Below are 24,463 nucleotides of genomic sequence, written 5' to 3'. Positions count from 1 at the left end.
CTGGAAATGGAAATGTTTGCCATATAAAAGTCAACGTTCTGCGATCTCTGGGATGGTAGGGTTTTTGGTTCTCTGTTTTTCGGTTTTTTGGTTTTTCGGTTTTCTATTTCTGGTTTTTTGTGCATAAATCAGTGGACGGACATTTGCATAGTTTAATAATTTGCCAATCGTCCAAGACCCCTCCAATTTCGCTACTTTTTACGTTGTTCTGCTGCCTGGCCACCTAATTTCTTTTGTTTTTCGTGTGATTTTTATGTGTCTCCGCTGTTTTGCCTGCTTTTCGCCGGCCAGGTGAACGTTCCTCCCCTGTATAAAATGTCTTTGCCGGGCACTTGATGGACCATTTAATAGAGGCCCTCGTCCAGCGACAGACACAAGTCCAAGTCCAAGCCCAAGTCCACATCCAATCCAAGTCCACAAGAAGATCGCATATACCATCATTATGGCAATTAAGTTTGTAGCCCTTTTGGCCGTCGGACTGGCAATCTTTGCCGCGTGCGAAGGTGAGTTCGTGATTTAAGAGACGAAAAGAATTTTTGATGAACTATGTTCGCTTTTCCAATACCCATCATTGTCACACATTCTCTTTGGAATCATAATTAAGTGGCGATTATGAATTGATAAGTAGTTGTTATATTTTTTCGGAAAAAACCCATTTTGATAGTTCTTTGACAGACAGACTTTTTGCTGAATTACATGGTCTTTTTTTTGTTTGAGTTCACTTTTAAGATACTTAATATGATACGATGCAATTAAAGGTTAAACTCTTGAGAGCTAAATTCGTCAGTGTGAATGAGAAGCATGTGTGCTTATTTCCTAACCCCCCCTGTCTTTGTATCCCCTTAGCCCGCCATGTGAGTGGACATCATCGCAGGCAGCATTTTGAGCAGCGGGCCCTCATTGCGAAGCCACACAGTGGTCCCCAGGGACGAGTCTTCCCGGGCGCCGTGGCCATCAAGAAGCTGGTCCTGCTGAAGTTCAAGAAGATCGTGCCCATCTCGCTCATCCTGCTCAAGTCCAGCAACGAGAACGAGGCCGAGCTGGTGCCCGTCTATCCCACCGATCAGATACCCGAGAACGTCCAGTTCATTCCGACGCCCAATGGAATCTCCGGCCACAAGGATGTCCAGGCCATCGCCATTCCCGCCGAACTGCACGACCAGCTGCAGATCAACGGCCTGTCCAACCTGGAGAACATCGAGGCTCTGCTCCAGAGCAGCTCCATTTCGGCTGCCGACAATGAGGGCGAGGCCCCCGTGGGCAACAGCATTGCCGTGGCCCAGCCCGAGGATGTGGTGCTGGAGCAGGCAGAGAACGATGAGGATCAGCTGTTAGACGGAGCCGATTCAGTTGCCGCCCCTGTGGCCGCCGCTCCCGCCGCCCTGCGCCGCCTCTCCGCCGACGAGCTGCTCCGCTCCGGCGTGCGCAACTCTGTCCAGCAGCAGCAGACCAGCGTGGAGGAGATCCCCCTGCTTCTGTACTCCGCCAACGAGGGCGTCTCCTCCGCTGGCCACTCCGCCGGAATCTCGGGCCGCCGCTTTGTGGCCGCCGCTCCGGCTCAGCGCCGTCGCCAGCAGTTCTACAACTAGGATCTATTCATGTAAACCCGCAACCTATGCAACTTCCACATTCCTCCTCTCGATGGCTGTCACACGGGCTTCACTGTACTAGGTGTACTTACACACTACCACTGGCTATTCTACCTTTTTTTTTTTAGACTGAACTGAATATAAATTAACGTTATGAGCGAAATGACAAAAGGAGCGACTTGTGCTTCCGGGTGGCGAAGGGTCTCTCCCAGTGGGCGGGCCTAAGGGAAAAAGGGACACACTTGGAGAAATCGGAGGCGCAAAGTGGCGGCAAGTTGCGGTGTGTTGTTCTGCAAAAGAACACCTCACTTGATTGTAAGCTAAAGGGGTAAAATTCAGCCCAGTTTTAGCCTCATAATCATTTAAACATTCCTTTTTCGAGTGTACTCGAGTGGGTGGCAGGGCGCTGCTTATCAGGCGACTGCAGTTATCAGGCCTTTGTGCTCGGGCTTTGTGCCGCTGACGTGACAAGTCCTGTCTGTGTCTCGTTTCGTTCTCGGCCTCGTCCTCGTCCTCATCCTCATCCTTGGTTTCAGTCTCAGTTTCAGTTTCGGTGTCCCGATCCCAGTCCAAATCGCAGTCCCAAAGAGTCCTCGTGTGGCAGCCTGCCAGCAATTTTGAGCCAACAAACAAAGCAGCCACAAAACACATGGCACAAATTTTGCTTAGGCGCAAAAGTCAACGGCACAAGAGGCCCAAAGAAAGGCAGCCGCCGCACAACAAAAGCGCCACAAAGATGGGACACGTTAACCTGCCATTCTAATGTGGTACCACGAATAGAGGATGTCCTTAAGCACATGCCCACACAATCAATCCCGAAAATAAAGCTGCCGAAAAATGGGAAACTGGAACAAAATCTACCTAATACTAATACCACCAAAGTTTGGCTTTTAAAAATGTGAAAGCCAATAAGAACCATAGGAACCAGCCACAGTTCAGTTTCATAAGAAACAAGAAACAACTGGAAAAATGAGAACTTTCAGATGTGGCAGGGTATGAAAACTTTATTTCTTTGGGAGTGCATTTACCTATACACCCCGCACCCCGCACCCACCTCCCGTTCGCCCTGTCGTGTGTCTTATTTGCCGCATTTTTGACAGGATTCCCCCAAGCAACAAAGCCCCATCCCACGGAGATTATGCAAGCGCTTTCCGAATTAGCCAGGCGAAAAACAAACAAAACAAAGAGCCCTTATGGGCCAGACATACGCTAAAAATATTGCCACACTCAAAAGGCCTTCCGCTTTAAACTTTGGATGGGCACTTTTCTGCTTTCCCTTAAAGAAGTTTAGCGTGCAATCTTCATTTCATCGATATTTAAATGGCTATTTCCAAGAATGTGCCACTGCCCATATAAGCAATTAATCCCATTACCTCAAATCCCTACAGCTGCACAGAAATAAATGTTTTCTTTTGATTACTCGAGCATACTTTCGGGGCTTTTGCAATTCATATCAATGTTAAACTTAAATAATCTCCAAATGTAAATTAGGATAGGAAAATTCTCGCTAAATTTAATTTCGGGCTTCGTGGGCTTCCTTTTGTGTATGAAAGCATGTTTTATTGTCGAAAAAAAATACTTAGGAATAAAAGTTTCGTGCGATGAGCAGGTTTCGTCTGCTTACCGACCATAGTAGGGTGGTGGCACGTAGATGGTGACCTTTTTGCCGTCGCTGCCGCTGCCGCTGCCGCCGCTGCTGTTGTTATAAAGCCGCCCACAGGGCGGTGGTCCGTAGTACGTAAAGGTGCACACTGTGCAGCAGTTGATGGGCGTGGCCACCACCACCACGGGCGTCTTCTTGTTGGGATAGATCGGCGGGTAGGGGTAGGGCACGGGTGGTGCCGGCGGCGGTGGCGGTGGTGGTGGCGGTGGACGGGGCAGGGGTCGCGCTGGCGGGGGGTATGGTGGTCTTACCGGGACACAGCAAGTCTGTGGTGGTAGTGGTGCAGGAGGTGGTGGCGGTGGTGGAGGCGGTGGTGCCGGGTACGAGGGGTCCACCACGTACGTCTCGCAGCAGGACTGCTTCTGGAAGGCCTCCAAGGTGCAGGGTGAGACGCAGGAGTTGAAGAGTCCGCTGATCCAGTCGCTGATCAAGCTGAAAGTGCGTCCCTGACGCTGTGTGCTGTCGTACGGTCCGAACTCGTCCACCGATGTATTCAGCGGTGGCCTAGCCACATCCACAGCCCGGCCAGAGCTATCGGCATTTTCTGGCTGCAGATCTTCGAGGCGGGACGAGGAGCTATTGAAGTACACATACTCAAAGTTCTCGTTCGTCGAGGTGCTCCTGGTTGAAGTTCCGTTGGACGGGCGTGGCTGCCAGCGCTGCAAGCGAATCTTTTGCTGGGCACGTTGGCGAACTGAAGATTTGAATAGACAAAGGCAAATATTCGTCAGTTGGACAGACCATTTGTGCCAGTCTCTATACCTACAATATCGATGTGCTAGTATAAAATGCCAGGCGCAGTAAGAAGAGCTACACATTTACAGCGTGAAAGTGATCGTCATTTGGGATGTGCTAAACAGTGCTTAATTGTGGGATTTAAATTAACAAAATGCATTTTTATTTGTTGTGCTTTTTGTGGGGTGACAAAAAAAAGGTTTGGGTGAGGATTTGGAATAATAAAATCTAAAACTAACGGCCGTAGAATCCGAAACCGTCGTAGCCACCAAAGGCATTGCTGTTCGCATTGGCACCGCCGCCGCCGCCGAAGCCACCGAAGCCACCGAAGCCACCATTGGCACCGGCATTCGCTCCAGCACTGCCGCCACGGTTATTGGCACCAGAATTGGCGCCAGCAGCGCCTCCGAATCCGCCAGCATTGGCTCCTGCACCCGCACCACCTGCTCCTCCGCCCGCATTCGCGTTCGCATTCGCATTGGCCGACTGTCCATTCTGGGCGGTGGCGGTGGCGCTGCTGGATGCCGAGTTTGTGATGTATCCTCCGGGACCCCGCTGGCTGCTGGTCTGCGCATTCGTCTGGGCGGAGGCGTCTCCGCGGCCACTGTTGCCCTGGAAGATGCTCTGGCTGTTCGCATCGCTGGTCGCATCCTGGCGATTGCCATCGCGCACCACCTGCGTGTTCGTGTTGGCCGTGTTCGTTGCGGAGCCAAACTGGTTGTTGTTCGTGGAGGTGGAGCCGCTGTTCGAGGAATAGGTATCGCTGTTGCCCTGCTGGGTGTGCTGGGTGTTCGCATTCGCGCTGGAGGCCTGCTGCTGGCCCGGCCGGAAGTTGAGCGCCTGGCTTTGCGAGTTCTGGTCACTCTGGTAGCCACCGTTCGCCGTTTGGCCCTGATGGGTGTTTGTGTTGGCCGAGCTCACCTGGCCACTGGTGCCGTCCTCGGCCAAATTGGAGCTGATGGAGCTGCTGCCCGTGTTGCCGGGACTGACATGGTTATTGGACGAGGCCTGTTGCTGGAAGCCGGGGCCACCTTGGGCATTCGCATTGCCATGCGCCTGGTTCCTGTTGCCCTTGTTCTTGTGCTGCTGCCGTTCGGGCTCGAAGAACTCCTGCTCGTAGCCAGGGCCGCCAAAACCAGGTCGTCCAAACCCAGGACCTCCCCCGAATTCTAGGAATATATAGGTTACGGTTACATTATGATTTCGACAATGTGGACTCGGGTTGAGAAACTCACCTCCTCCAAATCCTGGACCACCGAAGCCCGGCCGGCCAAACTGCCTTCTCGACCTTTCCAAGAAGCCCAAGCCAGCGGGGCCAGGTCCGAATCCACCGCCAGGATAACCGAACGGTACGAACTGGGCCTTCCGCTTGGGCCGCCCATTCTGGCGCACCACTCGCTGGAAGGGACCACCGAAGCTCTGGGCATTGGTGGCCGCATTGCCGCCGAAGCCACCGGTGATGGCCGATGTCTGTCCCCTTCGCGTCTTGCCAAAGGCATTCGAATTGGCGCGCGTGTCGGTGACGGTGATGCCGCCAAACTGCTGGGTATTCGACTGGGAGTTGCTGTTCGATCCAGCCCTTGCGCCCTTGCCCTTGGCATTAACCTGCGCCTGCGACAGGGTGTTCGAGTTGGCCACGTTGCGGTCGAGGTCCAGGTTGAGCAGACCCAAGCCCAGGCGAAGATCGCCGTCGGCACCGCGCTGCAGTCCGAAACCATTCTGCAGATTCGAGGGCGACAGTGAGGCGCCGAGTCCCACGTTTCCGATGCGGAACTGATCGGCAATGCCCTGCGACACCTGGCCATTGGCATTCGTCCTGGTCTTGGTCAGGGTGTTGCCCAGCTGCAGACCGCCCAGCTCCACATCCCTCGTCTGGGCCTGGCTGTTGGTCACCACCCGCTGGCCATTCTGCCTGGTAACCGCTCGTGAATTGGACAGACCCTGGGTGTACTCGACATTGTTTCCAAAGTCCACCTGACGCTCGTAGGCATTCGTGTTCGCCTTGGAAACGGATCCCTGCCGCTGGCGGAACTGCTGGGGCTGTTGGTAATAAGGTTGTGGTTGGCGAAACACCTGCGGTTGAAACTGAGGTTGGCGGAATACCTGTTGCAGCTGTGGCTGGAATCCAAAGCCGCCGAACTGTGCCTCAGCTAAAAACAAGTTGGTGAGTAGAGTTTAATGGTATTTATTTATAGGGAACAACATGTTCGTCAGCAATCGTAGAAATAAAGACGTAGGATAATGCCTCAAGCTTGCCCAATAGAATTTCTTTGTATCACAGTGCGTATACGTAATATTTATTGTTCATACGCCGTGTTGTCGCACGGTTTTGGGTATCATGCGATTGTCTGACATTTCAACGTTTTGCTTGCGACTAAAGCGAGCGTAAAAAAGTGGTAACCAACATCAGTAGAAAGTTACACAAGTTGCCCTGACAGCAGTCAGAAGTAAACACAATTCCCCCAATGCCATGCATTTATAATCTTCTCGCCAAACTTGTTCCACACATTTTATTTTATTCTACTTTTCGACTATTGCTCACTTTTTTTATTTGTTAGATTGCACAGAAACGAAGGAGATGGCTGGTTGCCAAAAAGAGATGAAAGTGGGGATGATCTCCAACTGGTTTCTTTTAGTGTTTATCTCAACCTTATTGTTTATGTCAAAAGTAAACAGCAACAGGTATAGTGAAGGGAACATCTGGCTGCTCTGTCTTGTTCAGCAAATGTTTGGAATAGTCAAAGTCAATGAAATGCTGATCAGGTTCTTTTGTGTTTCCCATTTAGAACATCGATCTATAGGCAAACTTGAGAATTTCAGTCGAGAAAATCTACTTTCATGTGCTTATGTGAATATGTATGGGCAATCCGCTGATTCCCAATAATACGACTTAAAAGGCAGTTATAACATGAATAAGCCTTTAAACCCCCCCTAACCACTCCAACCATCCAACCATCCATCCATCCATCCATCCAACCATCCATCTCTTTCGAACCCATATTACCATCCTCTTTCTCCGTTTGTGAACGAACACATTCCCCTGTTTTTCTGTTCCTGTTTCTGTTGACAATGCAACGCACGTAGGCGCAAAATCCAGCGATAATTTTGCAATTATTGCTGTAATAACAAAAGGCACCGAGTATGTGTGCTTGTGTGCCTGTGTGCGTGTGTGCGTGTGTGCACGGGGTATATATCCTGTCATTATCCTGTCTATGCCCGATTCCCGTCGCCATGGCGTATTCCAAAAATATTTACCTTGCGGTTGACAAACTGCCAGCCAGCACACAATTAATCCAACAAATGCGTGTCGCATCCTGGCTCCCTGTGTCCCTACGCCGTTCGCCGTTCTCTGTGCACCTGCCTCCGGTTCTCGTGTTTTCCGTACTTTCCCGTACTTTCCGTACTTTACCGCACACCGAAAATCCGTATTCCGTTGCCGTACACTCGCTATCTCGCTCGCACCGCAACCCGGTGGCTAATTTTCCGTTGCCGTTGCGAAAACAGCGCACGCAATGAGCGCCTTTTTGGCGGCTGGTCGACTTTTATTGTCTCTCCGGCGTGTTTTTTGCGGTGTCGCTGTTCAGTTTGCTGTACCGCCTCCTCAGCTCTTCTCAGCTACTGAGCTCTTCTCTTAATGCACTGGAAAAAAAACTGAAAAAACGTTGATACCTTAGTCGGTAAGAAGATACTACTTCAATTCATGGAAGCCGTGGCAGCATTTCATTTTATATTAAGTTCGAAAACCGCGTACACATTTTCACATTCTTCACTTGTATAATGACGTTTGTAGTAAACTTTCTTTCCGTGTACCTCTAAGATTTTTTAGTTGTTTTTTTTTTTAACGCGTTTTTGGAGAGCGCGTTGGAAGTTGTTGTACGTCGGGCGTTTCGTTTCGTTCTAAGCCCGTTGCCGGTTTGTTAATCGGGCTTTAAACTAATCAGTAATTAACGCCCGGCTTGACGCCCAATCGTCAATACGCCTATTGTTCGATGGGACATACCCCCGAAATGAAGTGAAAAAAACAAAACCAAATTCACGTTTAACTCGTTTGGAGGGGGGGAGGGGGAACAATAAACAAACACTGATCACTTTTCGATGTTGGTTTTTTCCTCGTTCGATCACAAGTTCGAATGGGCTATAATTTGAAAAGGGTTCCCGCATCATTAGAGGTTTTCTCTTTTGTGGGGGATTTTTGGCAGGCGGAGAAAGGCTTACTGATTATCCAGGCATATATATTAATCCCTAAATGTATTCTCTATTCAGCAGAATAGAGAAAGCCAAGCAGTAAAATTTGATCAAAAGAAGAGATAAGCCAGTCCATTAGGCTAAATAGCATAAAGACATAAACATATTTTCATAAGCAAAGGCTAAAACATGTTTTAAAAATTTCTGAAACACCCTTCGTGTTATCTAGATGGACATTTTAACATAAACTATAATACTGCTTTGCATAATAGTTATTTATTTTGGTTTCCAATTAAATTTGTGTCTAACTTAGAAAATATGTAAAAAGAAAGGGCTTACAACAAGTGTTATTCCTCCTGGCGTGTTTGTACAAATCTCAGTCAAACATCAAACAATAAAAACGTATTAAGTCTCTGAATGACTCTCAATTTTTCTGGGTAAATCCCATCAACGACCTTAGCAAAAGTGTGGGGATTCATATGAATGCGCATAGTTTCGGTTTTGATTTCCGCTGAGCATCTGCGACTTCATGGTCAGGTTTTGAACTTCAAATGAACGCGCTCTAGGTCAATTTGTACCTCGTACCCCTTTTTCGAACATCTGCCACCCCCGTTTTGACCACTTGTGTGCCCCCAAAGCCCCCCTCCCGAAAATACAGAAATACAGAAATACAAAAATACAGCAGCCTCTTCATGCGGTCAGCAAACAGGCAAACAAATGGAGGCATCGACAAAAACTCGTCTTATCTCGTAACTCTTTTTTTATTTGTTGATGATTTCTTTTATTGACAAAAGTTTTTAGCGAGTTTTCGGGTAGAAGGGGCTAGAAAAAAACCCGTCCTAAGAACAACGTGTGCGAGTGTGTGGAATAAATTTGAGCCAGCAGGTTCCTACTAATGAACTTATAGATACTTAGATGTGTTTCGGGCGTTCCTCTTCACTTTATGAATAATTGCGTTGCTAATGACAAACAAGTCGTTGGGATTTACACTTTGTACATGGTTATATTTTTATAACAATGAATCAGTAGTCATCATCACTTTCGAAAAGTTTTAAAGACTTCAATTAGCTGGAACTACAATTTCAGTTTTTTGAAGCTGAAACTAAAATATGTACAGTATAGACTGCGGCTAAATATGTGCCGTATATTTTCTGTCTGATATTTTGTTTGCAAATCGAAATTACACTGCAAGAAACCAGCGAACGGTAACAACGACGAGGTCATAGTAAATTGGGTCAGCGCTCACAGGCACACACACACATGCAACTTTCCCCGGATAGAAAGAGAAAAGGCGAGTATGCGAGTGGGCGAGTGGGCGAAAGCGAGAGAGGACTAAACTTCAGTTCGGTGTTCGATATAAAAAATTGGGTTTTATTGTTATTTCATTTCTAGCGTTTATCGGTCTGGCGGCATCTTTACGCTGACGATTCCCACATCTAGCCCCCTCTCTTTCTGACTGAGTGCCCCTCTCTTTCTGGCCAGCTTTTATGGCTCCTGCCTTGAACGCGTGAAATGGAGTAGAAAAATTGTTTTTCTATCAAAGGCAAAATATCGCAGCAAACTCTCAACCCCCCTCCCTTCCGAAAAGTACCCGTTCCAATTATTTTGTTTTTGTTTTTGCTGCCCCCTCCTTGTTTACCCCTCGTTTTCTATCAATTTAATGCCCACAACTTTTCTGGACACGCGGCTTTAACTTTTTGTAACTTTTTTTTTTTTTTATATATGTTTTATTTTTGGTTTGGTTTGGTTTGGTCTCTGGTTTCTGGTTACGGCTTCCATTTCCCGATGTTCTTGACGCCACTTGTCCTTCGAACGCAACTGTCTGACTTTGATTTGTGCTGCTAATTGGAGTTTTATTTGCTTTCAAGTGGGAGCACACACACACATGTGGGGGAAGAGGGGTGAAACGGAAGGTGCAGCGAGCAGAGGTAAACGCCACACACACGGGCTTATTTGAATTCACTTATGTGCCGCCTGTAAGTGCTTTCGCTTTCGGGGCAAGTTCGATTTAATAACATTTCCAACTAATGTCCTAAACTAGAGTTTCTAAGCAAAGCTGAACCTGACAGCATGCACAGACATCTAGTTTGTCGGCTTTCTTAAGTTTGGTTTAAGGAAGTCAGCAAATATAGATTTAAAAACAATTGAATGCCAAGATGAAATGAACTTTGTTAAACTGCAAACTACCTGTTATGCTATTGCCCCAAAGTGACTATCCGTACATACATATATTTTGAGTAGAATTGATTGAAGTAAATATTTGCAGGCCCACCAATTTGAATTAATCAAGTAATTGATATTTTTAAAGAAAGTTTTTATCTGAAGTACACAAGGCATTGCTTTTTTTGTATGCTTTTCACACGATACTTTCTTCTTTCCGTTAACTGATGAGCATTTTATGATAATTTGTTTTGACAAATTTTTTAAGTTGCAAATTTCGTTAGCAGAAGTTTGTAGAAGCGAGATGCAGACGCAGACAGAGATACAGTAGCACTTGCGGATGCAGATACATTGTGCATTCGGTGAGCCATATGTTTGTCTAGAGTTGCCACGCACACATATGCCGCACATCCTGGTTGCCGCCCTTCGTTTTCGTCCTGAACGTCCTGTGTTTGCTTTCAGTTTTCTGCTGCCGCGTCTGCATTGCGTCTTTTGTTATTATTACATTTTCATAAATGCAAAAGATACAGAAACACACACTCGTTGATAAATTCAGCAAAGTTTTGTCTGCCATGCGGCTCGTTAGCTTTCCGTCTTGCGTCCTGCGTCCTGCGTCCTTCATCCTTGGTCTTGGTCTTCGTTTTCGTCCTGGCCCTTCCCCTTTTAATACGCATGAAAAATTGCCTCCAACTGCAGCGCTGAAATAAGATATTTCAATTTTGTATTGTAATTTCAAAACTTAAAATGTAATTTTTGAAGACATAAGGGAGTCCATTGTGTGGCACCCCTTTCCCATTTTTCTGCGTTTTGTTTCCTGCTCCTTTTTGTTCCCTTTTCCTTTCAACTTGCGCTCCTAACTTCTTCCGAAGTGAACGCTTGTGTCTGCCGGATAGATGGTTCAATACATATATATATGTAAGCCACACAGTCAACTGCAGTGAAAACAATATTTTCACGTTTACTTATAGTTTACTTATTCACAAGTCCATTGCATAAGTATATTTATTTAAAAGAATTGTGGTTGTGGAAGCTAGAATTTTCCGGCTGGACAAAAATGTCATGCAGTTCTGATTTAGTTGGGCCAATTTTCTCACTGTGTGTTAACAGCCCGTGCTCCTGCTTAACCCCCTCCAACCCCCAATTGTTGCTTCTCTTTGGGAATTATGCAAACAGGCCAAAAAACGACGGGGCCTTAGACAAGAATGAGATGTCTCTTCCATCTCCTTCCGCCGGACTCGGTTTTTGCCCTGTAATAAAGTAGCAGGCAACTGCACCCGAAAACCACCCACCCACCTTGTTATAACTGCATAGGCGGCACTTTTTGTGCCCGATACCCTGGAATACGTCGCAATAAATTTGCGTATGTTTGCGCAGGTTCGCCTGGCTGCAAAAGTACCTCATAAATATGGTCACTAATAGAACTCTAGCGATGTCTGCACGATAATAATACTAGATCTAATATTCAAAAAATAAAAGTCAGTATTAGTTTCCATATTTGATATCTTCCAATGGTAACATTTATGGAGTAGTTACAATTTTTTTCCAGTTCGCCACAGGGTGTCTTCGGGGTCGATTCGGTTTCACGAGCAACTGTCGCATTTTAACTATTTTCTGTGCGACGGCGGGCGGGAGTCGGTGGGGGGCGTGGCACTTGTGGGGTTGCCGCCTTAGGGTTGCCTGCACGGGCTCAAGTTTTTGGCAGCGCTTAAGAACTTAACACACAATGCCAAAATGTGCAAGCAACAATAGGAGGCGGGGGAGGAACGGCCACGCCCCCTGGCACAGCACACGCAAAAGTTTGCAGTAGTCACCGCTTTGGCCCCCATCCCACTCCATACCCGCGCTTTAACCCACTGAAGCCCCACCACTGGTGACAAAGCTGGCAGCGTCGTGTGTTGTAGGAAATGAGCCAAATTATGGCAAATTGTTGGCAAAAGTATTTAAAATGAGTTTATTTTCGAAATAAAAACTTCTGGTTGCGAACTTGTGGGCGGAACTTTTGCGGGCACTGGTGCGGGCTGCCACCGCTAGGTGGCGCACGCCAATGATGGCAATGGCGAACTGGCAAACTGGCAAACTGGCAAACTCGCATGAGACAATTAAAATGCCATTAGACAAGCAACTGCATAAATGAGTGAATCAGTCGAGCGGCCCGGGGCTAAATTTTCGAGTCGAGTTCCGATGAATCCGGCAAACTGAACCGCACCGAGCTCATCCAAATTAATGGCCAACGGAGCGTGGAAGCTGTCGGAAACCGATTTAAATCATCGCTGAATCGCTCGAAAATTAAGTGCGAATGGCGACGCACTGGGTATTGCACTTGCAGTGTGTTTTGTTTATGCAATTGCACACAAAAAAAAAAAACAACACAAAATATATAATTCCCAGTCTTAAGCTGTCTATTAAGCTTCAGCGGCGTACACATTTCAACTTATTCGCCCTTAAAACATCACTCAACTGCCCAATTACTTTTGGATATTCGCAGCCACAGAGCGACGCCAGCGAAGACAACTCGATGACAAACCCTCCATTTAGGGGTTGTCTTGGTGGCTAAAGACATCTCCCCAAATCCCGATCGAAATCCAGAAACAGAAACGGCAACAGAAACTGCAGACCACACAATTATGACTTGTCTCTGGCCGACCTTAGATGTAAAACAAAAATGTTGAAAAGCATAACAACAGAATGTAAATCCTTTCAATTGAAATGTTACATTCGTGGGCGGTCAAAGGGGCCAGAGGGGCTCAGAGGGGCTCAGAGGGGTGGGGCTGCTGTGTGGGTGGCTCGTCAGCAGATTTTCCTTGTTTGCTGGCTGTTAAGTTATTGTTACTGGTGCCAACTGGCTTAGCGACTCGACTTCGTCTTTTGCTCGTCGGGTGACACCATCTACTAACCACCACCGAGCTTTTAGCCCACCACTTCATGTCAGAACCCTCGTGCCCAGAATCCCCTTTGCGTAGTCGGTACTACTCCTCCTGTTGAAAGTGTGTGTCGTACATGGTGAGAAATTACTGGTGAGTGCTGCAAACTAGCTGCTTTAAGCAAAATATGCGTGCTTACTTTAAAGCTACCACTGAGATTCCTGGAAACAATTAGATCACAAATTGGCTGCTAGTAAGCAACCATATTCTTGACTATTGTCCAATTTCCCCCAGTGCAGACTTCATATTTTCCATTTTGTGTCTTTTGGAAAACTCTATATCTCCCGCTTTCCCCCACAACGAATGTGTTTGTGTGTGTAAACTGGCTTAAAGTTGTGCGTGGATTTGTTTGCTAATTCCATGCCAAGGCATTAGCATAAAATTGTGCACATAAAACGCCACTTCAGCTGGCACTTCCACTTGCTCATCATCTTGTTCCTGGGGAGTTGCTTCATCATCCTCAGTGTTTGCCAAATCTCATTTGCAGCTCATCAACAGGTGCAGTCCCTAAAAAGCACAAAATGAAACCAAATCGCGAACAGCGAAATTGGACAGCAAACAACAAAAGGAGAACAGCAGAGAATAAAAAGTCGCAATGGACAAATGGAAATGCTCTGCAAATGAAAATAAAAGAAAATATTTCGGGTACATTCCAATGGATCTCTGTCTAGTTGGCTTAACATAGAAGCCCGTTTATAGAAATACGTAAAATAATGTAAACAAAAAATAGGCTAAAGACTTCGTTCTGCCACATGCCATGCCTAGTTTCGCAGCGACTCCAGATGGGATAGAGTATCGGACATCGGACATCGGACAGCTGAAAGCAATGAGGCAAAGTGGCAAAGACAAACGAAATGAAAGTGATAGAGCGAGCACAGAACGCCATGTCCAGGATGCTAAGTATACACTGAGCTTTTCGGGAATACACATCCTGAGCGCAATAGAGTTTTAAAAACAAGGCCTGTAGTTATGCAGAACGAACTTGTTCAGTAGAAACGCATTAATTAGCTTCATTTTATAGTTTTACTTTGCGGAGTTATAGATAATGTGTGCATTCTCTAGCAGAAGAGATCAAACTCGACAAGTAAACACCGTGTGGATTACCCAAAGTGTCTATAGCTATCCTTTGAGACATTGACAGGCATCCCTATGTCCCGCAAATATAATCCACATATTTTAATAGTGACGTGTACTGTGTTGGCCGTTCCCTCCCCCTAAGAATATTTTTCCGAGCGTAATGCTGAACAAACAGAGCTGTCAACTTGGACAATCCTCGGAGCCATTTCGGCGAGTGTTTGCCTGAGCCTAGCGATTGCGTCTTTGTCTCCGCATCCTGGCAAGTCCTCGCCACGTCCTGCTCCCTTATTCTCCGACTGGTAACAAAAACCCAGCGTGAGATAGTTAATTTGTTTTCACTTCAGCAACAAGAATATCATCCACAATCCCCTGGCTCCCCTGGCTCCCCTGGCTGCCCCGGCCATCTCTTTCAGCACACTTTCGCCCCGCTTTCACCACCCTTTTGGCCGCTTTCTCTGCCACTTTCTTTGGCCCTTAGCCGCTCACCACTTTTGGCTCATTTATTTTCAGTTTGACGCCTGAGCGCTGCTTATTTGCACAACAATACACAGCAGAAAGAGTGCCGAAATGGAGGGGGGTAAAGTGAAGAGTGCACTGGAAAAAATTGCTAAGACAAATATACCTTGAATATACTTTGAAATTTGAACTCAACAGCCACAGACCGTTTAGCCCTCCATTTAGCAAATGCATAGATCGTTTCAACTTGGGCAACTACTTCATTTTGAAATCGCAACCATAGGCTCGGGCTCAAATTTTTCTGGCACTGCATCTACATTGGCAGCGAGGGGAGGCTGAGAAGTAGCCGCTGTCAAACTTATCAAATGGCGACGCGAAGTAAAAAGAAAGAATTGCACAAATGAAGACAACACAAGGGTGTAGTCCAGAAGGGGCGGGCGGATGAAGGCGGGGCGTTTCCGACAGGCAGTTGACAATTGCGAAAAAATAAAGAAGTAGCAGGGATGAGGAGCAGGATGAGGAGCAGGATCCCGAGAAGTAACACAGAGAGATTGTCACAAAGCAAAATTAAAAACGCAAAAACAAAGGGTGGGGGGGGTGGTGCTTTCTCGTTGCAGGTGAGGAGGGCGAGGGGCTTGGCTCAACCCTCAACAAAATGTGGAGCAAGTGGCTGCAAAGTTTTATGGCAACACCAAAAGGAGGCCTTCGTCCTGTCCAGTCGCAAAATTGTCACCCGTTTCTGCCACGGCTGCAAAATGTTTCAATTTGCCATTTTATCCCAGCGACAATTGTTGTTTTGTCTTGCCTTGTCTTGTTTTTGGGGGTTTTGGGTGTTTTTGGGGGTGCCTCGGTTGGCTCACTGACATATTTTAATTAAATTGTGTGCCGCCGACTTGAACCGCCTCGCAAACGATGCACGAAAATCATCAGCACTTTATGAGAGGGATTTATTTTTGAATACGGCCGTAAGCAGGGCGCTGATAAAAATAAGTTATAGTAGATTAAGCGACCCTACTGCTGGGCTGGAAAGTTGATGGCTTGGATTGAAGTTGGCCATAGCACGAATCTAAATTTAAGTTGGGTTGGCTTAGGCAAAGCACATCACCTGACTGTTTGAGAGGAAATTGTATTTAATGGACACAAACTAATTGACTTTTAGGGCGAGATACTCGTATATCTATATTTTTGGAGTTTCCCCGCTTTAGTATATTTTTTTGACTTACATTTTAATTTATGTTTTGCGCTTTCATCTGCATTTTCACTCTGCATTTTCAACTGCCTGTTTATCCAGCCATTGTGCCCTTATGTACAGTCCGCGCCATTGTTATCATGCTATCCGTACTTAGCCCGTTCTCTCCCTTTCCGTATTTTCCAGATATCCTGGACATTTTCAACGGCAAAGCGGCACCTTTTCAAACGGACTCCACCTCTAGTACGTTCCATTGTTTAAAAGTACACGTGCAGAGAATTCTATAAATTTCAGAGTAAGTACACTACAGAGCTATTTATATAATCTTGAAATTTGTTGGCAACATTTTGCAATACTAGGAGGGATAATCTACGTAATGCCATTTCAATTAATTACACAAAATGACCAACATATTATTACGACTATTTCAAAACTAGAAATATTTTTTCGGCGTGTGGCCATGCTAAGATCAATGAGATAAAATATATTTTATTATGTACACAGCAAAACAAAGGGGCGCCACCGCCAATTTCAATGGACCCAACGACCCATTCCCAAATATTAGAAGAATTATGATAGGTCCGCAGCTCCGTATTCGCGATTGCCGCGCGAACACTCGTTATTAATTATGCACTCGCATTCAGTGCTAAATTCGCACTATTCAAACATTTTGCCACTTTTGGCAAACGAACAATTAAAAGGCCCACATTTTCGCGAATGGAGAGTGGGGGTCTGCTATTAAATTTGTTGGCTTTTGTGATTATTTGATGGCCGCGGCAGTGTAATAAACAGCTAGAAATTCCATCGATTGCATTTGCCAGTTTTCCGATAGCCCCGCCACGCCCACCAGTGCGAACGCCCAAATTCGTCCAATGAGCACGGAAATAATGACCGAATAGAATGGAAAAGCCATCTAAGGAGGTATAATTATTTTCCCAGTGCGTTTGCGAGTTTTATTTAACAAAGTAATCTTTATTTTTATTAACTTATTTCGCATTTTCCTACATTCTTTTTTTTTTTGTTTTGGCGCTTCGAAGGGATTCTTGATACTTTCAGGGAAATGGAAATGGAAAATGTAGTCCGCAGCGAAATAATGAATAAGGAAATGAAAGCTATCGGCGACAAAGTGAGCCAAGTTAAGATAAATAAACAATGACAGACACAAAAAAGCCGAAATGATTTTCTAAGTAAGTGCAAATTGCGTTTTAATTAAAAATGTAAAAATAAAATACACAAGCAGTGCGAGGCAAAAACAACACTGCAAGAAAATAATGAAAATACAACAAGATGCGAAATAAAAAGGAAACAAAAAAAACAAAAACGAAAACGAAAATGAAAACGAGAAGAAAAATAATTAAAATTGGGAAAAGCAAGTTGGAGATGTTTCCCGCTTTTCCGGCTGTATCGGTGACAGCTGCTTTTCATTTTCCACGCAGTTTTCGCGCCTTTCCACGCTACGTGCCAAAGTATTAACTCACTCTAAGCTCACAAAACGCGTAAATGTCACAATTCCATTTATTTTTCGTATTTATATTTTCTTCGACTGGCCCGCCCACCGAATGGGCGGCCCATTTTCCGCTTCTGTGGCACTTTTCCTGTCTCTCTATCATTGTACCGCCTTATCAGCATACCACATCCCCAGCTCTCTCGTAAGCTCTCGATTGGCCTGTGAAAAATTATTTGACAAACAGTTTTCCGCACGCGTTTTCCTCGACGCTTGCTGCTTTCCCCATCATTTCCTCGCTTTTCCCTTTTGGGGCAACCATCTTCGGTTCTTTTTTTTTTCTCCGGGGGCTAAGGCATAAAAATGCAAACTTTTTAATTGGGTTTTTGTGTGATCGCATTTGGCTAAGGCTTGTGTTATGGGCGTTAGGGAGTTTTCCGTGGGCCGGGAAATTCAGGTTCGTTGGTGGACCCCTAAAAAGGGGAGGGGAGGGGGGGGTTCATTGAATTGGTAAGTCCGCGGGCCCGAAAATCCCCGTTGATGGCAGCCATTTGACGTCGCCAACTGGTGTGCTCGAAATTTTAAGCCGCTTAGCTTGACCAAAAACTTCCTCACACCCCACAACACGGTCAAAACCCCTTGTTCAGCCCTCGCGAAAAAAAGAACAAAAAACTAGAAACGATGGCCAAATTAAAGGCAACACGCTTGGGGCAAAAATTAGGCAGGCTCAGCTTCAAATTTTTGACAGTTTTGTGAAGTGTTCAGCAATGTCAGGTTTCGTGAAACTGTTTATATATTGCCAGTGTAAATATATAAACCTTTTATAACCAAAACTGGTGCGAAATTTCCTGAGCAGAAGCGAAAAAATCTATCCGCTAAAAAGTCAATTTCCTCCAACATAAACAGTTTGAAATATAAGTCATGCCGGGTGGAATCCCCAGGATAGATGTACTACTCATCCTCTTTGTGGGCCGTCATAAAAGTAATTGAACTATGTATTTATTGATTAAGCAATTAGTTGAAATTACACTAAGCACACAAACGATACATCTCCACGCAGCTAGTGCTCACTGTGACTGTGACTGTGACTGTGACTGTGACTGTGACTGTGACTCCACTAACCCACTGCCAATCGCACCACTCGCATTTGCACCACTCGCCCTGCCTTTTCGGTGGTTGTGGCCCTGTGCAAACATACGCAATATCCACACAGCGAGAGATAGTGTAGGATAGCCATGCCTGTCGACTCTATATGACCATGGCTATGGCTATATGGCCATGTGCTATTTATGCCTGGCACACAGCACAAACACCAGACTAACTGACTAAAACCAGAGACCCTCGCTGGGCGGCAAATAACTTACTCGGAGTCCACATTTTTTCAGGCAGCGAATAACAAATGGTTTATGAGCTTGGTTTTAGCATATGCTCTATAGAGAGGGCCTTCCCTAGGAGCAGTGGTCACTAACCTTTTCCCTGAGCTAACCTAACGTTTTATGAGTACCTACCTTGAATGAATCAAAAATCCCAGCTTAATTTGTTAGAGGTATAAAGTTGTAAATAATATGGGATTCATTTCATCGTGAATTACCATCAATTCAATAGTAAATAGCTGAAGTATTTGTCATATTCCGGCTGAAAGCCGTTTGTCTACAACGTACGTATAAATAAATACATTTTTCATGCTATATGTATATTATGTAAGGGCAAACGAAATTTAAGGCTTTACATAAACACACATGGACAAGAACTATTAGCTTTTCGTGCTAATTAGATCTGAAAATCATTCGTACTCCCATATTGCTTACCAACTGCGTTACGACGTTAATAATAGAGCATCCCGACTCCGTTTTAGCCAAGATCGTTGGCTGATTTCCTTGTTTGCATTCGCTTTGTCGGCTTTAACTGGCGGCGCTTTAATTGCTGCCGGCGGGGGAAATGGCTGGGGATGGGCCAGGGGCGGCGTCGGCGTCGGCGTGGGCGTCGGAAGTGGGGGTGGATGGAAATGGATATGGAGTGGCTATGGAATGGCCATGGAGATGGGACGAGGAGAGGGTTCGAAAGCAGCAGGATACCGGCGAAAGCCAAGCCAAGGAATCGACTCCCATGGCAGCGAATTCTCTATTGCCTTTGGCTCGCATGTGTTGCCATGAATTTGGCCGTTTAACATCTATCGCCTCGGGTTGGGGCGATGTGGGTTAACGGGGGTTAAGGGGTAAGGAGGGGAAGAGGCAGCAGCAGCAGCAGCAGCGGCAGCAGTAGCAGATCAATATATATGTCCAGCAATTTTGCACATTTTCCACTGCGTGTCACCTGTGCAGCCCAGATAAATGGCCAAGAACTAGGATACGACACTGAGTACACTTAACCCACTCGAGGAAAACACGGACAAAATGCCCATATTGATTTACGCTCATTTTATAATTGGACAAACGAATGGAAAAGTATCAAACCTTATCATTATTTTATTAAATAATTATGAATTGGCATTAAATTCAATTAAAAATCAACACAATTAATGTGAGATTATCTTTGCCGCTTGAAAAGTTGAAAAGTTGGTATATTCAATGTAATGTAGAGATTCGCCCTTCCGCTACTCAGTGGGTTAATAGTTTTTGTTTTTTTTAGGGTAAAGAGGGACTAGAATATTTTAGGGGCAAAGGAAACTGCCATGACTGCCACAAAGTTTCGCAGCCAGCGGCGATTTGTCGATTTATGTGCTGTGAATTGAAATGCAGCCAAGAAAATGCTCTAATGCAAAATCCCACCCAAAAGGGCGGAAGTGGCAAAGTGGCAAAGTGGGCGGCACCGCTGGTGTCTCACCTGCTAAGCCAGTGTCCTCCTGGGTTATTAGGATGTGCCCCCACCACCGCCACGTTCGAAAACCCCCAATCGATCTATCTCCCAGCGCTTGTTTTATTATCTCCTAAAACAAAAAAAGAAACCAAGAAATAAAAATTGGTAAAACAAAAAAAAAAATCGAGACGAGACGAGTGAGAAAATGGCAAAGCGCTGAAGCGTTAGCGACATTGTTGACCGTCAGGCCCGAGCACTGCCATGGGTGGGGGTTCCAGGGGTTCCAGGGGTTGCAAGGAGGTGCAAGGGGGGCGCCTTTGACCCCAGCTGGTCCGCTGGCTGTCCAACTTGTCGCTGCGATGATTAATGGCCAGCAAACTGATAAATCAACTTTGTCGCTGTTGCTGTCACTGCACAAACACGCCGCAAAATGCTGCGTCCCACCAATGCACTGCGAGAAATTTGGCGTTTTCATCAAACACGCTCGGGCCATCAATGTTCGACTTTTGGCTTGTTTTAGCCCTGGCTGGCTACCTATGTAGCCAACTTTAAATACTGCATGTAGCCTCAGTAAGCATAGACACTAAAATTCTCTTTCAGTGTACAAGCGCACACGATGGGCTTTCGTGAGGAAGGGGGTGGGGGGCAGGCGGTAGGGGGCTTCTTTTGGTGTGCCCCACATTCCTTGCATCGTTCCCGGCCAGAATTTCGATTCGTTTCAATTCGTTGCGGCTCACTTGAGTTTTAGCTAATGTTCGATATGGCCACGCCCTCGGCCACCAGCATTTTTCCGCCCCCGGGCGGCAGGAATGGAACACAAGCGACATATGCAAACATGACCATTTCGAACGTCGTCCTGCTCGGATGCCCCTGCCTCCCTCCCCCCCTGGTCACTCCTTTATTTCGTCCTTGACGGTGACGTTCCGAAAAATTCGATTCGATTCGATTCTCGATTGTTCATTGTCTACCGGAAATTATTTTGCAGCTAAGCAAAGAATAAAACCGGAGCTGAGCCAAGTAACGAACTTTGAATGCCCTTTGGAAAAAATGAACTTGAAATGATGCACTTAATTGCCTAGAGGCATATACATACATACATACATATATCGAAGCGAACGCAGCATTGCCATAAAAATTCTTTAAATCGAGGCCCACTTATCCTCCATCAAATTTCGATATTAATGCAACTCTCTGCCCACTTTTATGGCCATGCTCATTCGCATCGGTAATCCTTTGTGCCATTTCCAGGACCTCGCATTGGCATTCATTGCATTTCGCCATTTGGCTCATTAGACACATTTCGTTGGCAATTAAGTAAATAATTTGCAAGCCGCAAAACGTTGCAGTGGCTCGTCTGCGGTCCTCCCTTCCCACCGCTACCGCCCCCCACCAACCACGCCCCTGCCCACCGCCGCCCACTGACGCCCTCTTCAGCGGTCGCGACCTGTCCCGTTTATTATGTCGTGTGGGTCAGCGGAGGGGAATCCACTGCGGTCGCCGCCTGTGGTAATTTATGGTACTGCACCGAGTAAATGCCGCCAAAGCACAACTCACGCGGCACTGAGAGAAAACGGGACAAAGCGGTCTTGTAGTTTTCCGAACTTTCGTACTAAAGTAGTATGAAAAAAACTTAAGTAACTATCAAATTTTGCACAAAAGTCGTTTTCTTCAATTTTTTGTCAGAAAATAATCACATTTTTGGACATAACTTTAAAAATAATGGTCCAAATATGGAATGCCATACCTCGATGAGCTCGTATTTAAATTTATAAACTTTTGGCGTTCAAAGTTTGAAATCTTAAAATTTTGCCATTTTTTGTAAATTTTGATGATGTTACCCCTTGCCAAAAATGCGAAAATTGGCCCAAAAATGAATTTCGCTTAGTAGGCCAAAAAGTGATAAGGATCGTTAGTATTGATAAAAAGCTTTGTAAAACGGTTATTCTTTTAGTTTTGTGACCTTTTTTAGCCAAGTTATGACAATATAACCATTAGTAAATTTCGAATTTTTGGCAAAAGTCGTTTTCCCGATTTTCCGTCAAAAAATAATCACATTTTTAGACATAACTTTAAAAATATTAATCCAAATATGGAATGCAATACATCGATGAGCTCGTAATTAAATTTACAAACTTTTGGCGTTCAAAGTTTGAAATCTTAAAATTTTGCCATTTTTTGTAAATTTTGATGATGTTACCCCTTGCCAAAAATGCGAAAATTGGCGAAATTGGCGAAAATGAATTTCGATAAGTCGGTCAAAAAGTGATAAGGATCGTTAGCATAATTTTCCCAATTCGCGTATATATTTGATAATTTGTATATTTTTTCGCAGTGCCTACGCACACAGACACACCGTATTCACTCAGCCAGACACACTCACACAAGCGCACAGTAAATTCCGTGCTTGTGTTTGCGCTTTTGTTGTTCTGTTTGCCAATTGATTTGGAAATCGCAACAACAACAATCACAGCGGCCACGTGGCCTTCTAATACATTGCGCCGAACCTGCCTCCCCACCTGGCACGCCCCCAACTCCCAACCACCAACCCCCCACCCCCCGTGCCATGGCCAGTGCTTTCTCGCACGCACTGTTTGCCTGCCCCTAAAAGTATGCAGCTCGCATATTTAAATTCTCGCTAAGCTCTCGACTTTGGCGCGTTGCGCTTGGCTCAGAAATTTGGGGAGGCAGCAAAACTCATTGAACCATCCCCCCACCCCCCGATGTGCTGATTGAATTTCATGCAAGTCCAGGGATTTTATATTGAAGTTCTTCAAGTTTCGCACGGGAATTGAAAGTTTAGGGTTTTAGCACAAGTGCAATGATTGGAATAACGAAACGTTGGTGTCATTAATGATGACTGGCTATGGTGAGGTAGATTTACCCACATATGATATGGGGCTTCACCAAATTGTGTAAAATAATACAGTTAGTTTTCCCATTATTCTTATTTGGCGGCTGGTGCTGATATTTCGCCGGCCGAAATCAAGAGCAGCACAAAATTTGAAATCAAATTCCAACCATGTCACGCCGTCATTATCATTATCCCCCAATCACCTGAATCAAAGGTGTCCATCTGCGATGCCATCATTCATCCAACTAATCTCGTATCCAGAACTTTGAAAGGACGATGGGCGGAATGCGATAGGCCCGCTGTGATTCTATAACGCTGATATGCCCAATAGTGATGCCAACCGAAGGGCACATTAAACAAAAGGATTCTATTCTGCGAATACTATGCATACAAACATACCCGTAATTCACACTATTGCCTGTCTAGTGTGCAAAGCCTTTTGTGTATATTAACATGGTAGCACGTATGCTGATATTAATTACCAATAACATTATCTCTGTTAGTCACTGTGATTTTCAGTCAGTACTGAGAAATTTCGATAGGCGCGATGGCAGCAATTGGACACATACCCACACCCACACCGGCCGACCGTCTGGTCAAGGACAATGGGCAAAATGCGATGCAGACGCTTTTCCCCCATTTTCCGACCGGCTTTCTCCTTGCCTATCACAGTGGCCCTATTTTTCCCATTTCCCATTTTCCATTTACCATGTACCGTTCGGCGTGTCCGAGCGTGGCTCCTACGTTATGAGGATGTCGGCGTCCCATCATCGTTGGTCCTTGTTTCTGCCACTTGTTTATGCATGTCATTGTTTGCATGCAAATGCCGAGCAGCCTATGTGCGACTGGACTTTTCCCCGCCCACCACCACCACCACACACCCAAAAAACAAAAAAAAACAAAACTCCCAACCCAACAGTCTGCAATTCCTTTAAAGACTTAAAGCCAATCGCCGACAACAATGTCGGCATCGCCGAGTAGGTAGGGATTACATTAGGAGTGGGTAGGCGAGAGTCGTACGAAACAGGATGTGGCTGCCTTGGACCTCGGCTGCCATTTTAATTGAATTATGGCGGCGGAGGCGACTTCAAAGCAGCCCGGCAGTCTGATAAGAACAAAAGTATGCTCGCCGCATGGAATTTCCCTTCGTTAGACGAGGAGCAAAGGGAGGCAGGAAGCGGGGAGAAGCAGCCAAGGATGGTGTGGTGGTTGCGTCTTTCAAATTATAAAACACCGACACAGTGTGGCCAGAGGCGAGTTTAAAGCCAAGTTTCTGGACTTTGAGAGAGAAACATGTGCATGATTGGTGGTCACATCCCTTTTCTGTCACTGCTGATTAGCCATTTTCAGCTACTCGCTAAAAGCATCGATTTTCCCCAATTATAATCGCAAATTGC

The 24,463-nt window shown here is 45.8% G+C and overlaps 2 protein-coding genes across 2 annotated transcripts; one reads left to right on the top strand and one right to left on the bottom strand.

Annotated features, from left to right (window-relative positions):
• The first annotated feature begins 347 nt into the window (after nucleotides 1-347).
• On the top strand, nucleotides 348-1,756 carry LOC6550685. Its single transcript, XM_001976727.3, has 2 exons — nucleotides 348-503; nucleotides 847-1,756. Exons 1-2 carry the CDS (start codon nucleotides 443-445, stop codon nucleotides 1,587-1,589), a joined length of 804 nt encoding a protein of 267 aa, XP_001976763.1. The 5' UTR covers nucleotides 348-442; the 3' UTR covers nucleotides 1,590-1,756.
• Nucleotides 1,757-3,209: 1,453 nt separating this feature from the next.
• LOC6550684 (uncharacterized transmembrane protein DDB_G0289901) lies at nucleotides 3,210-7,964 on the bottom strand. The gene is made up of 4 exons (XM_001976726.3): nucleotides 7,243-7,964; nucleotides 5,223-6,137; nucleotides 4,227-5,156; nucleotides 3,210-3,946 (listed from the first exon to the last, which is right to left on the bottom strand). Exons 1-4 carry the CDS (start codon nucleotides 7,298-7,300, stop codon nucleotides 3,210-3,212), a joined length of 2,640 nt encoding a protein of 879 aa, XP_001976762.1. The 5' UTR covers nucleotides 7,301-7,964.
• Nucleotides 7,965-24,463: the final 16,499 nt, after the last annotated feature.

The sequence above is a fragment of the Drosophila erecta genome, unplaced genomic scaffold (assembly GCF_003286155.1).
Source record: "Drosophila erecta strain 14021-0224.00,06,07 unplaced genomic scaffold, DereRS2 tig00000126-arrow-pilon, whole genome shotgun sequence".
Taxonomy (NCBI): domain Eukaryota; kingdom Metazoa; phylum Arthropoda; class Insecta; order Diptera; family Drosophilidae; genus Drosophila; species Drosophila erecta.
This window is presented reverse-complemented; position numbering and strand designations above follow the sequence as displayed.

Coding starts and splice junctions, on each gene's coding strand:
- LOC6550684 (XM_001976726.3), bottom strand. CDS start 7,300: ATGCGACACGCATTTGTTGGATTAATTGTGTGCTGGCTGGCAGTTTGT. Junction 6,138..7,242: donor GGCAGTTTGTCAACCGCAAG/GTAAATATTTTT, acceptor ACTTGTTTTTAG/CTGAGGCACAGTTCGGCGGC. Junction 3,947..4,226: donor CGGTTTCGGATTCTACGGCC/GTTAGTTTTAGA, acceptor TCAAATCTTCAG/TTCGCCAACGTGCCCAGCAA.
- LOC6550685 (XM_001976727.3), top strand. CDS start 443: ATGGCAATTAAGTTTGTAGCCCTTTTGGCCGTCGGACTGGCAATCTTT. Junction 504..846: donor AATCTTTGCCGCGTGCGAAG/GTGAGTTCGTGA, acceptor GTATCCCCTTAG/CCCGCCATGTGAGTGGACAT.